At 39.6% G+C, this 15162-nt stretch overlaps 1 protein-coding gene across 2 annotated transcripts in view; it reads right to left on the reverse strand.

Annotated features, from left to right (window-relative positions):
- The window catches only part of ascc3 (activating signal cointegrator 1 complex subunit 3), an 854735-nt gene that overhangs the window by 5198 nt on the left and 834375 nt on the right, over positions 1 to 15162 (reverse strand). For both annotated transcript variants that reach the window (XM_051925342.1, XM_051925343.1), the window contains exons 40-41: positions 9919 to 10125; positions 371 to 546 (exon numbers count right to left, since the gene is read on the reverse strand). In XM_051925342.1, coding sequence (XP_051781302.1) covers positions 371 to 546; positions 9919 to 10125 — 383 coding nt within the window. The remainder of the gene's footprint in view (positions 1 to 370; positions 547 to 9918; positions 10126 to 15162) is intronic.

The following is a 15162-nucleotide window of genomic DNA, read 5'->3' on the forward strand; positions in this document are numbered from 1 at the left end:
TTTTTTTCACAAGTTTGACTCTGTGTCCATTGGACTTCTGTTTCATGTAGTCTCGTGACACATTACTAAATACAGTATTGCTGTATGATTTACAGCTTTGTCTTTGGAAAACTATTTGGGAGGGCTACTATACTTTGTTACAACTACTTTATAAATAATGACACAACAATAGAAAAAAGAACATTTTAAAAATTATGAAAGCCTACAAATACCAATGGTTCTAGTCATGATCAACTGGAAAAAGAAAAAAAAAAACATTTAATTCATCCATTAAAAGCAAGTCACCCAGCATAAATAAAAGCACAATTATAATGTATAATGTCTAAAATAACAACAAAAATGGCTGAAGTGCAAAAGATATTACACCTACCTGCCAAATTTTTCAGGCGAAAAGAATGCGACTAATGCTGTGCTTCTATTCCTTATGTAACCTATTCTTTTTAAAGCCAGTAACTCCTTTTTGTCAACTTCACCCAGGATTATGAACCAGCCTTCATCCTTTGCTTTAGGGAACCGAGGTGCAACTGCTTTGCTGTCCTTTTTCTTCTATAAAATTAAAAATGCAAAAACATATTTGCCAGAATAAAAATTGGGAAATTCATTTTATAGTAATGTAATACAGCCTGTGAATATCATTGCTCTGAAAATCATATTAATAAATCTGTTTTTATTCTACCGCAAAAAAAACACTATAAATATTAGGTTAATACTAGTATGTTGGCTCATTAGATTGAAATGATATCACTATAATGTGCATATAAACAAAGTAAACATTATTAACGAATGTCTTAGATGGTTATAATGTAACTAAAGTGCAGTCATCCTTGAACAGACACATTTCTGAAAATCACCTGAAGAAAATTTACAAATTACAGTACATATTACTGATTACCTTATATATCACTTAAAATTCTCTAATTCCTAAGTAAATTGGGGACTTCTATTAATTATGCTTCTTCCACTTGAATGGCCAAAATCATGCAGCGCTGAACTCCTTTGTCAATGTCTTTGTGGAATTTAAATGCTCTGCTCATGTTTGAGTGTGGTGTCACTTTCTGCCTTGTGCATAATGTTCCTAACAGAGGCCTAGTCCCTCATGACCCTGAACTGGGTTTTGTAGGTTTAAAATAGATGAATCCATGAAAAAAACTTTAAAAGAACACAAAACTTTAAAGAGCATGTGCACATTGTGAATATGTGAAAAAATATTTTATTGCCTTAAAAGTAATATAATATAAATCAAATGCAGGTGTTTGATGGATACATTTTCTTTGTTTTTTTTCAAACTTAGTACCAGTGACTTTATCAATAGATTAATTTCCTACATTACAGATTAATTTCCTACATTTAATAGAAGATAGACACTTTGATTCACTTTAATTCATGTGAAAACATAATAGCAAGCGGAACAGCTACCATTTTTTTCCAATAGCTTAAACTCATCTCTCTATTATAAAAAAAAATCTTGGTGGAAGGGAGACCGGGGAGACGAGACGTGATCTTCTCGGAAGACACTTAAAAGACCCGCAAGATGAAAGAGATTGACCAAGGAGCGTCTCACGGGGACCTTAAACATGAGACTTGGTGCCAAGAGACTGCAATTTGACGTCTCACGAGAGACACTGTAACGTCATGCGAGACAAGGCAGTGAGACAACATTTAAAACAAGTTCACAGACATCTAACCAAGCAGTTGTTGGAATGCTTTTGGTAGTCAGACATCATGTGCTCCCAGCTCTTAAAACAACAACAAGCGACAAGCAGAACATGCAGCTTGCCAGCAGCAGCAGTTGGAAGCCAGCAGATGATCCAACTGCAACTCCTTAGCAAGCGTTCAGCCCCCCCTTCACAAAGCGAGCGGCAGAGACACAAAGTGGCAAAAGGACAGCTGCTGTACAGGCTTTTAAATGATCTACGCGCAGCACGACAAACATAACAGGCAGCTCGCCAGCAGCAGCAGCAAGACAACACGATCCGACTGCATCTCCTTAGCGCGCATTCAGCCGCCTCCCCTTCACAATGCAAGCAGCGTTATACGTCCGGCGAGAAAGAGATTTAACAACACCCGGGGCCGGAAATAAAGGACAAGTATTGTTTTTACAAAAGTTTTAAAGTAAAAGTGAAAATAATGCATATGTAACAATTCCCATTGTATATCTGGTAAACCAAACCCAGGGGTGGGCAAGCGAAGCGAGCAGAGGGCGGTGCCCCCTAGTAGAGTAGAAAATAAAAGGTTTCAGATATAGCATGTAAATGATGCCCCACTGGGTGCTGCCAGCTTGCATAAGGAACACTGTGGAGTATGCTATGAGCATGCTGGAGTGTTATTGGATAGACTCATTACATGGTTTTAAAACATCCATCACAACAAAAAATGACATAACTCTTCTTGAAAAATACAAAATGCATCTTCTTGTTTTACCTCATTCAAAAGTTATGTTTCAATAATTACAGTATTGGGCCTCATCTTCCCACAATACCTCTACTGGATATTCCATACACAAGCCATTAGTGAAAGGGCCAATAGTAAGCTATACCTTCCTAAGCGCATTATGCATTTCTCTGTTATTTGAGTGGAACCATTATCTATCATACCAGCAATATCAGACCAGTACTGTAGGAAGATTACCTTGCCTGGCACATCGTTATCTCAATAAACATATTAATGCAGATAGGAAGAATATGAAACAAATCCTGGTAAATTATTCTGGGAATTTCAAATTGTCCTGGGTATGATGTTAAACTGCATCCAGCCCTCCAACTTGTGGGGAAAACTTGGTGTTTGGTGGCACTCCAGCCACTGTAAAAACTTCACGCAGCTCTGAAACGGAAGACAAGACTCCATTTCCTTTTTATTATCCGTAGGAGTAGCTCTGCTGCAGCCACCCACAGGAATGCTGCTTCCATTATAAAGTGGATGGGGGAAAGCCCTCGGAAGCCACATCCCTGGAAGAGTTGAAACCGCAGGAGAGCCAATGGGGTAAAGCCTGTTGGAGATTGGAACTAGTGTGGTGCTGAAGCGTTGCCTGCTGCACGGCAGCATTTGGGTCCTAATTTGAGGCAGTTCATCCAGCATGATGACCATCTTCCTCTGCTGTCAGAGGAGATTTGTAAACTCTGCATTTCAGTAGTGGCACTCTCTTAAGTACACAGACCTGGGACTGGCCAGATCTCTTTAGGTAGGTACAACTTTTATTGAGTAGCTATTGCTATGGTGGGTCGGCTCCTTTTGATGCTGTCTGATGTCACTCCTTACAATGTGCGTATTATGAGACTCATTTTAAGGCACTCTCTGGATGCCTTGTCTGTTGACTCAGTGTTTGCTCTGAGTGTGGTGATTGATGCAACATTGCTTAGTGGTTGATGAGTGCCCGCAAGGTGATCTTGCTCCTACCCTGTTCAATGCTTGCATGGACTGGATACTGGGCACAGTGACGGGGTCCAGTGGCTGTGGGGGGCATCTGTGGGTGAAGAGTCACTGATCTCGACTTTGACACCGATGCTGTGATCTCTGTGGAGTAATTGGAGGCTCTGATCTGGGCTCTCAAGAGACTGAGTGAGGAGTCTGAGTGTCTGGGCTTGTAAGTGTCCTAGATAAAAAAAAAAAAACAAAATCAAGGCCTTTAATGACCTCTTAGGCACAGCCATCAGCAGTGTATCTGTCTGCAGAGAGAGTGTCGATCACGTCGAGAGGTTTTTTTACCTCAGCAGCAACATTCATGTCTCAGGTGACTCTTCCTGAGAAGTCAGTAGACGGATTGGTAGAGCGGGGTCATGAGGTAGCTGGAAAGGTGTGTGTGGTGCTCCCTGAATCTTTGCAAAAGGATGAATGTCCAAGTCTTTAAGAGTCCTGGTGCTTCATGTTTTGCTATATGGTTGTGAGACATGGACGCTAACCAGTGATTTGAGATGAAGACTGGACTTCTTTGGTACTGTTTCTCTTCAGTGAATCCTTGGGTTCTGTTGGAATGACTTTGTGTCGAACGAGCAGTTGCTCACAGAGTCCTGAATGAGGCACATTACCTGCATTGTAAGGGAGTGTCAGTTATGATACTACGGCCATATGGCGCAATTCCCCGAGGGTAATCCTGCTCACAGGATCCTCATTGCTGAGGACCTGAGTGGCTGGACCAGGACAAGGGGACTGCTGCAACAGATAGATGGATATTTCTGGAGGGGGGGGGGGGGGGGACTGGATTGCATGTCTTTCTGGGGGGTTGCCAACTGGGATTCTGAGCTGTTTCGTCGTGTGGTGGGTACAGCAATGACTTGACCTCAATTTCACATTCATGGCACTGAAAGCCTATTACATCACTGGGATAAATACTCTTCTAAAGAGATGATTTGAAAATGATCCCTGTTCTTTGGCTGGCTCCATCTAAACACTTATCAAGCAATCAGGAAGGACCACTCATAATATTAATAAATGTAAAATACTAAAAAGCAAGATGCACCATTATCAGTCAACACATTTTACAAAAATCTTGGAAAAAATTGTCCTTACTCAATTACAAACTTTTCTAGACGAAAATAGTATTCTTGAAAAAATCTAGATTCAGATCCTATTATAGCACTGAAACAGCCTTGTTAAAGGTTTACATTGGCCTCCTCCTAACTACTGACACTAGGAACTGTGCCATTTTTGTACAGCTAGATCTTGCATCAGCCTTTGATACTATGGATCATACGATTCTTATCTCCCATCTTGAACAGCATGTAGGCTTCCAAGGTAATGAATGTCCTTAATTGGATTAATTCTTATCTAAGCAATAGGAGCTTTTCTATTCACTTGGGTAAGTTCTCATCTTCTTTATCCCCTCTTATGTGGGACGTTCCACAGGGTTCCATCTTTGGACCAGTTCTCTTTTTGATTTACATGTTACCTTTAGACTTGATTGTCAAGAAGTTTGGCTTCTCCTTTCACTGCTATGCCAATGATACTTAAATCTATTTGCCCCTAAAATCAAAGCAGTGTGAGACAATACAGACCTTCCATGTGTGCTTGAATGAAATAAAAACCGATAAGTTCCGTGGTTAAATTCAGCTTTTTCCACCTGAAACGTTTAGCTAAGTTAAAAGCTTTTCTTTCTTTTAGTGATCTTGAAAAGGCCATCCATGCTTTTAAAACATCTCATTTGGACTGTTGCAATTCTTTGTATATAGGTGTTGATTGTTACAATACCTACAACTAATCTAGAACGCTGCTGCTTGCTGACTGACTAGCTCTCATAAGGGTGACCATATTTCACCAATACTGACCTCGCTCCATTGGCTTCTGGTCCACTTCAGAATTGATTTTAAAAGTCTATTACTTATTTTTAAATGCTTGAATGGAACAGCCTCGTCTTACCTTTCAGAACTTTTTCACCTGTATGTACCAAAAAGAGCACTGTGGTCTATAAGCCAGATGCTCTTAGCTGGGCCAAGGTCAAGGCTGAAGGAAACAGGGGAAATCAGGCTTTTGTGGGGGCTGCTCCTTTTCTTTAGAATAGCTTGCCTTATTGTATTCGGTCTGCCCCAACACTGGCCATTTTTATGTCAGTATTATATTACATTAGTAGTAGTCTCCTTTGCAATCATTTTATTATTAAACAAATCAGTACTCACTGAGAAATACTGACATCTACTACTGCAACAATTACATAAACTGTGCAATGTAGTATACTGACCTTAAAATGAATATGATTAAAACTATAATCCAAAGTGCTTAATGTGGAGTTGTGTCTTACTTGAGAAAGGTTATTAAAAGTTAATAAAATGTCAGCTATACTGTAGAATTCAGAAACTTGCATCATTGAAATACTAACCTCTGAAAGAATGAGCCATTATTACTAACTGATTATTTTTATAGGTTGCACAGATTTTATATATACAGTTGTGCCCATAAATTTACACACTTTGGCAGAATTTGTAGGATGTGTACCAAACTTTAAAGAAAAGATGACTGATCAGGTAAACACATTTCATTAACTTTTAGTGGAATCCAAATTAAACTATAAGGCTCCACGGAATAGCACAACCATCAAACAAAACACAGTAATAAGGAAAATAATGAGATGGTCCTGTTCAAAAGTTTGCATACCCTTAGTTCTTAATATTGTGTATTGCCCCCTTTAGCATTAATGATGGCATACAGTCTTTTGTGATAGTTGTGGATGAGGCCCTTGATTTTCTCAGGTGGTAGAGCTGGCCATTCTTTTTGGCAAAAAGTCTCCAGGTCCCTGTAAATTTTTGGGTTGTCTTGGATGAAGTGCATGTTTGAGATCTCCCCAAAGCGGCTCAATAATATTTAGGTCAGGAGACTGTGATGGCCACTCCAGCACCTTCACTTTTTTTTTTTTGCTGTAGACACTGAAGGGTCAACTAGGCCTTGTGTTTTGTATCCAAATGGGATACACGCGCAACTTCTAAACTGATGAACGCAAGCTGTTCTCCAATATTTTTGGTAAAATGCTGCATTCATGTTGCCATTAATTTTCAATAATTACCTATGTCATTGTAGCTCACGCACTCCCAAAACATCAGAGCTTCACCTCCATGCTTCACAGTAGGGATGGTGTACTTTTTGTCAGGGGCATTGTTACATCCTCTCCAAACATAGCGTGCATGGTTGTGACAGTAAAGTTCAATTTTGGTCTCATCACTCCAAAGGACTTTGTTCCAGAAGTTTTGAGGCTTGTCTAGATGTTGCTTGGCATATTATAAGTGGGCTGTTTTGTGGCACTGGCAAAGTAAAGACTTTTTTCTTGCAACTCGACCGTGCAGGCAATTTTTGTTCAAGTACCTCCTTATTGTGCATCTTGAAACTGCAACATCACTTCGCAGAGAAGCCTGTATTTCAGCTGAAGTTGCCATGTGGGTTTTTCTTGGCATCTTGACAAATGTTTCTGGCAGCTGTGGCTGAAACCTTGGTTGGTTAACATGACCATGGCAAGCAACAACAGAACCCCTAACTTTCTACTTTTTTCTCAGAGACTGAACACTATTGACAGCATTTTCAGATCTCTGGATATCTTTTTATATCCTTTTCCTGACTGATACAATCCAACAAACTTTTCCCCTGGGTACTTTAACAGTTGTTTTGCTTTCCCCATTGTGTGGTATCCAGCAAAGTCAGTGTAGTGCTGCATGAGTTTTAATTGACTACAATTGACTTTGATTACAACCAAAGAAGTTACAGGTATGGACACTCACCTTTAAATTACCCTTAATTTGAGCTTGTGTTTATATTATCAGCCCCAATATTCAAGGGTATGTAAAGTTTTGATCAGATAAACTTGGTTAATCACAAGGGGAAATTCACATGCATATAACAGAAGAAAAAACAGGGATACAGACTCATAGGGCAAATAATACAGCCAATCAATCCATCTATGCATATAAATAAATAAATATATATCAAATATTTCAAAATGGTATTTCAAAATAAACTTTACCAGTGTCCCAGGAGGAAGCAGTGAAATGCCTGATAGCACTGGGCAGAAAAGTCCCCAGTGACACTTCTTAGTAAATCGTGATGAAACTGTGGCTAAAAGTGCTCAAGAGGGGATGGAGGGGATTTTTCATGATGACATCCAATTTTGCCACCATCCTCTTTTCTACAACAGCTTCCAATGTGTCCAGGGCTTGTCCTGTGATGGTGCAGTCTTTCCTGATAAGTTTATTCAGGCATTGTGCTTCTTTGGAGCTCAAGATACCTCCCCAGGAGACTACAGCATAAAACACCACACTGGCTACTATAGACTGATAGAACATTTCCAATAGCTTGCTGCACACATCAAAAGATGTGAGTCTCCTTAGCAAGTGAAATCTGCTCTTTTTATATATCGCCACTGTGTTGTCAGACCAGTCCAGTTAGTTTTTTATATGGACCCCTAGGTACTTGTAGCTCTGTACCACTTTCATGTCCTCCCCTTGGATGGTGACAAGTCTCCGAGGCTCCTTGGCACGCTTAATGTCCACCACCAACTCTTTTGTCTTGTTGATGTTGAGTTGCAAGTTGTTGTCCCTGCACCACAAGATGAAGTCCTCCACAACCTTGCTCTACCCTGACTCTTTTGCATTATTAATGCAGCCAATGATGGAAAAGTCATCTGTAAATTTCTGTAGATGGCAAGCATTGGTATTGTGATGCATATCTGTTATGTAGAGGCTGAACAGGAAGGGAGACAGGGTAGTTCCCTGAAGTACTCTAGCATTACACACCACCACTTCTGACACATAGTCAGTCCTTCAGCCTCATAAACTGCTGTCTGTTGGTCACGTAGTCCATGGTCCAGGAGTTTGTAGGGTGTTAAAAGCACTGGTAAAGTCAAAGAACATTATTCTGACTGTGATGCCAGTGTTGATGCAGTGGGAGTAGGCTCTGTGGAGCCTACAGATGAGAGCATCTTCCACACCTATATGTGTGTCTGATAAGCAAACTGCAGGGGATCCAGCTGTTCTGAAACCTGAGGCTGAAGCTGTATTGGACCAGCCTCTCAAAAGTCTTCATGATGTATGAATTAAGAGCAAGTGGTCTGAAGTCCTTGGGATCACTGAAATGTCCTTTCTTTGGCACTGGGACCACACAGGATGTTTTTCATAAATGGGGAACCTTCTGGAATTTCAGGGAAAGGGAGAAAAGGTGCCGTAGGACCCCACAGAGCTGACTAGCACATGTTCTCAGCATCTTGGAGCTGATTCCACCTGTCACTGAAGTCTTGTTTATACTGAGTTTTCCCAGGTCTCTCCTCACTTCATCAGCAGAGACACAAAGTCCAGAGAGTGGAGAGGAGATGAAGACCACAGGTGTGATGTCATTGTGGGGAAAGATCGTACAGGGTGCAGATGGCAATTGGGATTCTAGAACTTCCTCAGGTTGCTCACCTAGTAGTAGTGTTGGGGTTGTTGAAGAATTAGTACAGTTCATTAGCACTGCTCTTATTCCCTTCCTCGCCATGTTTTACAGCCTGCTTGTAGCCAGTGAAAGCCCTCAACCGATTCCACACTTTCTTCATGTTGTTTTGTTATCGCTTATGCTCAAGTTTGTCTCTGTAGCGGGCTTTCCCCTTTTGGAGCTGCTTCTTCAGGTCTGATAGCACCTGCTTAATGTCAAGGTTTTCAAATCTTTTGTGATCCATAGTTGTTGTTGGGGCAGGAGTGCACTTTATTTTTGGGGACTATGTTATCCACACAAACACTGGTATAGTCTGTGATACAGTAGCTGAGTTCCTCAATTTCCTGGCCATGTGACTCACCAAGCATGTCCCAGCCACTGTTTTCAAAGGCATCCTTCAGAGCCTCTTCAGCCACCATTGTCCTTTCCTGCATGGTCATGGTAGTGGCTGGCAGCCGCTGGACAATGTGTTTAGTTGCAAGTATGAGCTGTACCAAATTATGGTCCAATTGGCCTAAAGGTGGCAAAAGCAACCGAGTTGCATGCCTCTTTAACATTGGCATGCAACAAGTCCGGGGTCCTTTTTTCTTTAGTTTTACAATCCACTAACTGGTAAAAATTGGTGAGAGTGGAGGAAAGCAAACCATGGTTAAAATCCATGATTTAAAAAGGGCACACACAAATAAGTGATAATAAATTGCTTCATCTGAGCACACTCCCTAATTAAAAGGAAAGTTTTCTACATGATTACTTATATTTTCCAAACAGTGGCCAATATTTCAGAAATTCTGCCAGGGAATATAAACTTATGGGCACAACTGTATGTGTATGAATTTTTATATAATTATGCTTTGAATTTATGTTTTGTCATATGTTGAACGGCGACTAATAAAAATAAGCTGAATGTATTTAAGTTACTTTTGCAATATTAGAATCCTTCAGGTAACAATGCAACTACATGAGAAATGAGTAAAATGCAATAATGACATTTTCAGGCACTGTTGTCAAAACCCATACACGTTCCAAAAATTGTTACTCTACCTTCTGATGTCCTTGAATGATGCGGCGAAGATTTATCTGCAGTACATACTCTTGGTCAGCGTGTACAGACAACCAATTTTTCTCATTCCTGACTTCAGATACACCAAGAGGAAGAATTTTTTCACTTTGTTCCTGACTATCTTCCCAGGAGCCTTTGATGCTCATGCCAACTTCAATAACTGGCAGCAGACACAGGAAAGACCAAGACTAGGTAAAATAAAATTAAAAAAAAAATTAACATCTATTATAGCTTTTAACATTGTATAATAATATCTGGTTTAGATTAATGGGTTATTATCACAGTATACATACAGTATATTTGTGATGCTTTATACTGTAAATGCGAATCCAGTCATCCATTTCAACTCTTGGGAAAAAAGCTCTTATGAATCTAGCAACCTTTGCCAAGTCCTAGAATTTTACATAGGTGCAATTATCAGTGAAAACCTTCATAAACACATTGAGCATTAACAAAATTTCTCTAAGAAAAGTAAATACAGTAATCCCTTCTCCATCGCGGGGGTTGCGTTCCAGAGCCACCCGCGAAATAGGAAAATCCGCGAAGTAGAAACCATATGTTTATATGGTTATTTTTAGAATGTCATGCTTGGGTCACAGATTTGCGCAGAAACACAGGAGGTTGTAGAGAGACAGGAACGTTATTCAAACACTGCAAACAAACATTTGTCTCTTTTTCAAAAGTTTAAACTGTGCTCCATGACAAGACAGAGATGACAGTTCTGTCTCACAATTAAAAGAATGCAAACATATCTTCCTTTTCAAAGGAGTGCAAAGCAAGCAGTCAAAAAAAAAAATCAATAGGGCTTTTTGGCTTTTAAGTATGCGAAGCACCGCCGGTACAAAGCTGTTGAAAGGCAGCAGCTCACACCCCCTCTATCAGGAGCAGGAAGAGAGAGAGAGCCACAGAAAAACAAATAAAGTCAAAAATCAATACGTGCCCTTTGAGCTTTTAAGTATGCGAAGCAATGTGCAGCATGTCCTTCAGGAAGCAGCTGCACACAGCCCCCCTGCTCACACCCCCCTACGTCAGCGCAAGAGAGAGAGAGAGAGAGAAAGTAAGTTGGGTTTCTTCTCAGCCATCTGCCAATAGCGTCCCTTGTATGAAATCAACTGGGCAAACCAACTGAGGAAGCATTTACCAGAAATTAAAAGACCTATTGTCCGCAGAAACCCGCGAAGCAGCGAAAAATCCGCGATATATATTTAAATATGCTTACTTATAAAATCCGCGATGGAGTGAAGCCGCGAAAGGCGAAGCGCGATATAGCGAGGGATCACTGTATAGTTAGCTGTTTCTAAAACAGGATGTGGAGTGAATGCAAGCCACATTTAGCATCAGAGGTAATTAGGGCAAAGCTGATTTATAAATGAGACAGGTATTAAATTGAGATATTTTTTTTTAAAAGAAAATTTAATATTCCAAATTTCACAGTATTTTGTCTTTATATGCACATAAATTCCTCTCCCCTGAAGAAAAGCATGATATTTTCGATTAAAACAGACCAAAAAGAACTTATTTTCATTAAAGATAAAACATATCACATGAAATAACAGATTATCAGGCGGCATGGTGGCGCAGTGGGTAGTGCTGCTGCCTTGCAGTTAGGAGACCCGGGTTCTCTACCAGGGTCCTCCTTGCGTGGAGTTTGCATGTTCTCCCCGTGTTTCTGTGGGTTTCCTCCCACTGTCCAAAGACATGCAGGTTAGGTGCATTGGCGATTCTAAATTGTCCCTAGTGTGTGCTTGGTGGGTGGGTGTGTGTGTATGTGTGTGTGCCCTGCGGTGGGCTGACGCCCTGCCCGGGGTTTGTTTCCTGCCTTGCGGCCTGTGTTGGCTGGGATTGGCTCCAGCAGACCGCCGTGACCCTGTAGTTTGGATATAGCGAGTTGGATAATGGATGGATGGATGGATAACAGATTATCATTGCAAACACCCAATTTTCAACCAGCAAATGCAAGTCTTCCAGTCAAGCCACATATAAGACCACAGTGCAAATGACCTTTATGCTATGTAAAGAAACTGAATACATTAAACAAACATAAGTCAGTGCAGAGGACAGGACATATAAGCAAGCACCTGGTGACTGTGAAAATAGTGTGTCCCTATCACATTTGTCCGAAAGAAGCTACATATGGCTGCCATATAACGCATAAGCTGAGGGTTAAATGTTATTCCCATCAGGTTATCAGTCTCTTGCAAAGGAAATTGACCCTTGGGACAAAGGCTGTTAATTCACTTTTGGCAAAGGATCCAAAACAGAAAGCTTCAACCATGAGTGATCTCTTTTATACTCTAGAGAACTTCAGGAGATGCATTGGCAGTTGTGGGGATGTCATCTGTACTGGTGGTTGAGGGTTGTCCTAATATGACTTTATTCTTAATACAGAAGGTGGGTGCGGTGCTTGAAACAGAACCACATATTGATTCTGCTCAATGTAGTATTATAGGGAGACTTCATTGTTACATGATTGTGAGGAATGGTCTGTCTGATCTGAATCAAAGAGGTGAAATGTTATTGAAATTCTGTTCTAATGAATGGCAATCCATTATAAACACCTTGCTCAAATATAAAATAACCCTTAAGTGCTCTTAGTACCACTTCAGGACTAAAGTCAGACTTGTTGGTGCGTCATCTGATGCATGCTATGTTTTCTTGTTTCTACAGTAAACAGAGGACAGTAGACAGAGCACATAAACTGTCAAGTGATCACCACTTAGTGGTGAAGTACTTCAGGAATCCAAGGCATTAGTGGGATAGACCCCAAACAGCCAATCATATAGTGAGGATATCCTGGGTAACAGATAAAAGATAAAACTTTCTTCCATATCCAGAGACAGCAAGAAATCCAAGGATCTAGTGAGAGATATTCACTCAAAAGGAGATAGGAAAATAAAACATTGCAAAGATTATAGAACAGGTCCAGTATGCATAGCTAAATAAGGACAAAATTAAACAATTTCTGCCAAATTTTGAAGATGTTTAGAACAATTCCTTATAGAGCGAATTTGTCTTTTTTCCATAATTTCAGTAAAATGAGACACCCTTTTCTCACTATGTCATGGTTGGTTGGGTAAGCAGTAAAATCCCAATGGGTATAACTCAGAATTGTGCTGCTAAAGTGTTAAGAATTACTGGCAATTCAAAGTTATTTGAAAAATATATAAAATATAAGAATCAATAAATAATTGAATGTCTATTGAGCAAGGCACAGTCTACACATAGTGAAACAATGTAGAGACATAATATTCATGGTGTGTGTGTGTGTGTGTGTGTTATATGAATATTTTATAAAACAGGAGGAATATGGTGCTTGGATGTCAATTTGAATGATTAGTTTATAAAGGTTTCTGTATAACATCTGTTCAGAAAGAAGTATGAGGGACCCCACATCGATGGGGCAGTTGGTACGTGCAAAATAATTTTTGTTTTTTTCTCTTGCAGCTGGAAAAAAAAAGATTTATTTCTGGCACAGACAGTCATGAAGCTATCTACACATAATCTAATTACAGAAACTCCTACCAGGTGGAGGTGGAGGGTACTGGAACAGCAGCAGGCTATTAAGACCAATTATCTGACAAAAAAACAAGACACCTCACCCTAACTTGGCATGACATTGACATGTTCAAGTCAGTTGACAAGGCTCTTTGACCTTTTCTGGAATTCACAGATGCATGTTCCAGTGAGGAATATGTCACTGTGTCTTGTGTTAAACCAGTGCTGTACTTATTTGAAACCAACTTCCTGGTACATCAAGAAGGGGACTCTGAGTTAACAAGGTGCATCAACACTGACATTATTAGCTACCTCAAAGAAAAGTTTGGTGATCCTGCCACTAAAGACCTGTTGGGCATGACTTAACTAACAGAACCCAGATTTAGAACTGCCATACATTTGAAATGAAAAGATTGAAGAAGTGAAGCAAAAACCTATGTTAGAAGTAGAGTTCTTGGCACTTGATCTGCACACATCTCTTCCTCACACAGTTGCAGAATCTGTACACTTTGCTCAACAAGTGGCAGCTGCAGTGCCACCATCAGTTTTAAAAAAAAAGAGGCCAATTGGAAGCTTTAAAAAGCCAGAGGCTTCACACACCTTGCCTCAGAGAACAGAGATTGAAACTGTAATGCTGAACTACTTGCAGACTGCAGAGACCGATAGTGAAGTAAATCTACTCACATGGTGGTAAGAATATAAAGCCCTCTTTCCAAAATTAAGCATTCTTGCAAAAAAATATCTTTGTGTTCCAGCTACCAGCTCACGTTCTGAATATGCTTTCAGTGCTAGTAGCAGCATAGTAACATGCCACAGAACATGTCTCAAGCCAGAAGCAGTTGATCAGCTTATATTTCTTTCACAGAAATTTAAAACCAAGTTAGCCTCATCTCTATTAATGAGCAGTGATGTAGCTTAATGTTATTTTTGTATTTATTTGTAAAACTTTAATATTAATCAAATTAACATCAGTTTAAGATATCCCATATGTCTAGTCTATATGGGGTCATTAGAGTGGAGTTCACCTTTATCTGTATGTGTTTATATTTTATCATTACAAGAGCCTTGTCATACCTTGTACAAAAAGTCATGTAGTGAAAGAGAGATCTGTGTCTATTAATTTGATAGTGGCTGGCAGACACAGATGCTGGTAAAGTAGACAAGATGTAAAACAGTATATACAATGAAAACTGAAATATAAGTAGATACAAAAATGGTTACAAAAACATGCTTTTTAAGCTAAGTGGTTCTTTCATCCACATCTGCTCATTAAATTGTTATATTAATAAATTAACCTGTTTCCTTTTTTAATATTTCATTATTATTTTAAAAAAATAAAATAGGTTTTTGACCTCTGTATGGAAGATGTGTACATACATATCTCTATGGTGTTGATCTTACTGAGGAACATACTGAGCAAATATCAAATACTGGATTTCAGGTCTATATTATCGTAATATCAAATTAATTCTATATCGCCAGCCCTATATGAAACATAAATTTTATATGTAGACTTGGATCCCATTATCATTTTAGATTAGGGATGTTCAACCTATATAACAATGGTTGACTTCCATTTATTATTTGAAATTCAAACTGAAAGGTCCCATTCTCAGTTCTGCCTCTGGTTGTACTCCTCGGAAGACACTGACATAGTTTATAGAGATGCTTCCCGTATATTAATTGTTGCAAGAAACATTGAATAAAAGGTTATCTTTTGCAGCTTCAAT

The sequence above is a fragment of the Erpetoichthys calabaricus genome, chromosome 3 (assembly GCF_900747795.2).
Source record: "Erpetoichthys calabaricus chromosome 3, fErpCal1.3, whole genome shotgun sequence".
Classification (NCBI taxonomy): Eukaryota; Metazoa; Chordata; class Cladistia; order Polypteriformes; family Polypteridae; genus Erpetoichthys; species Erpetoichthys calabaricus.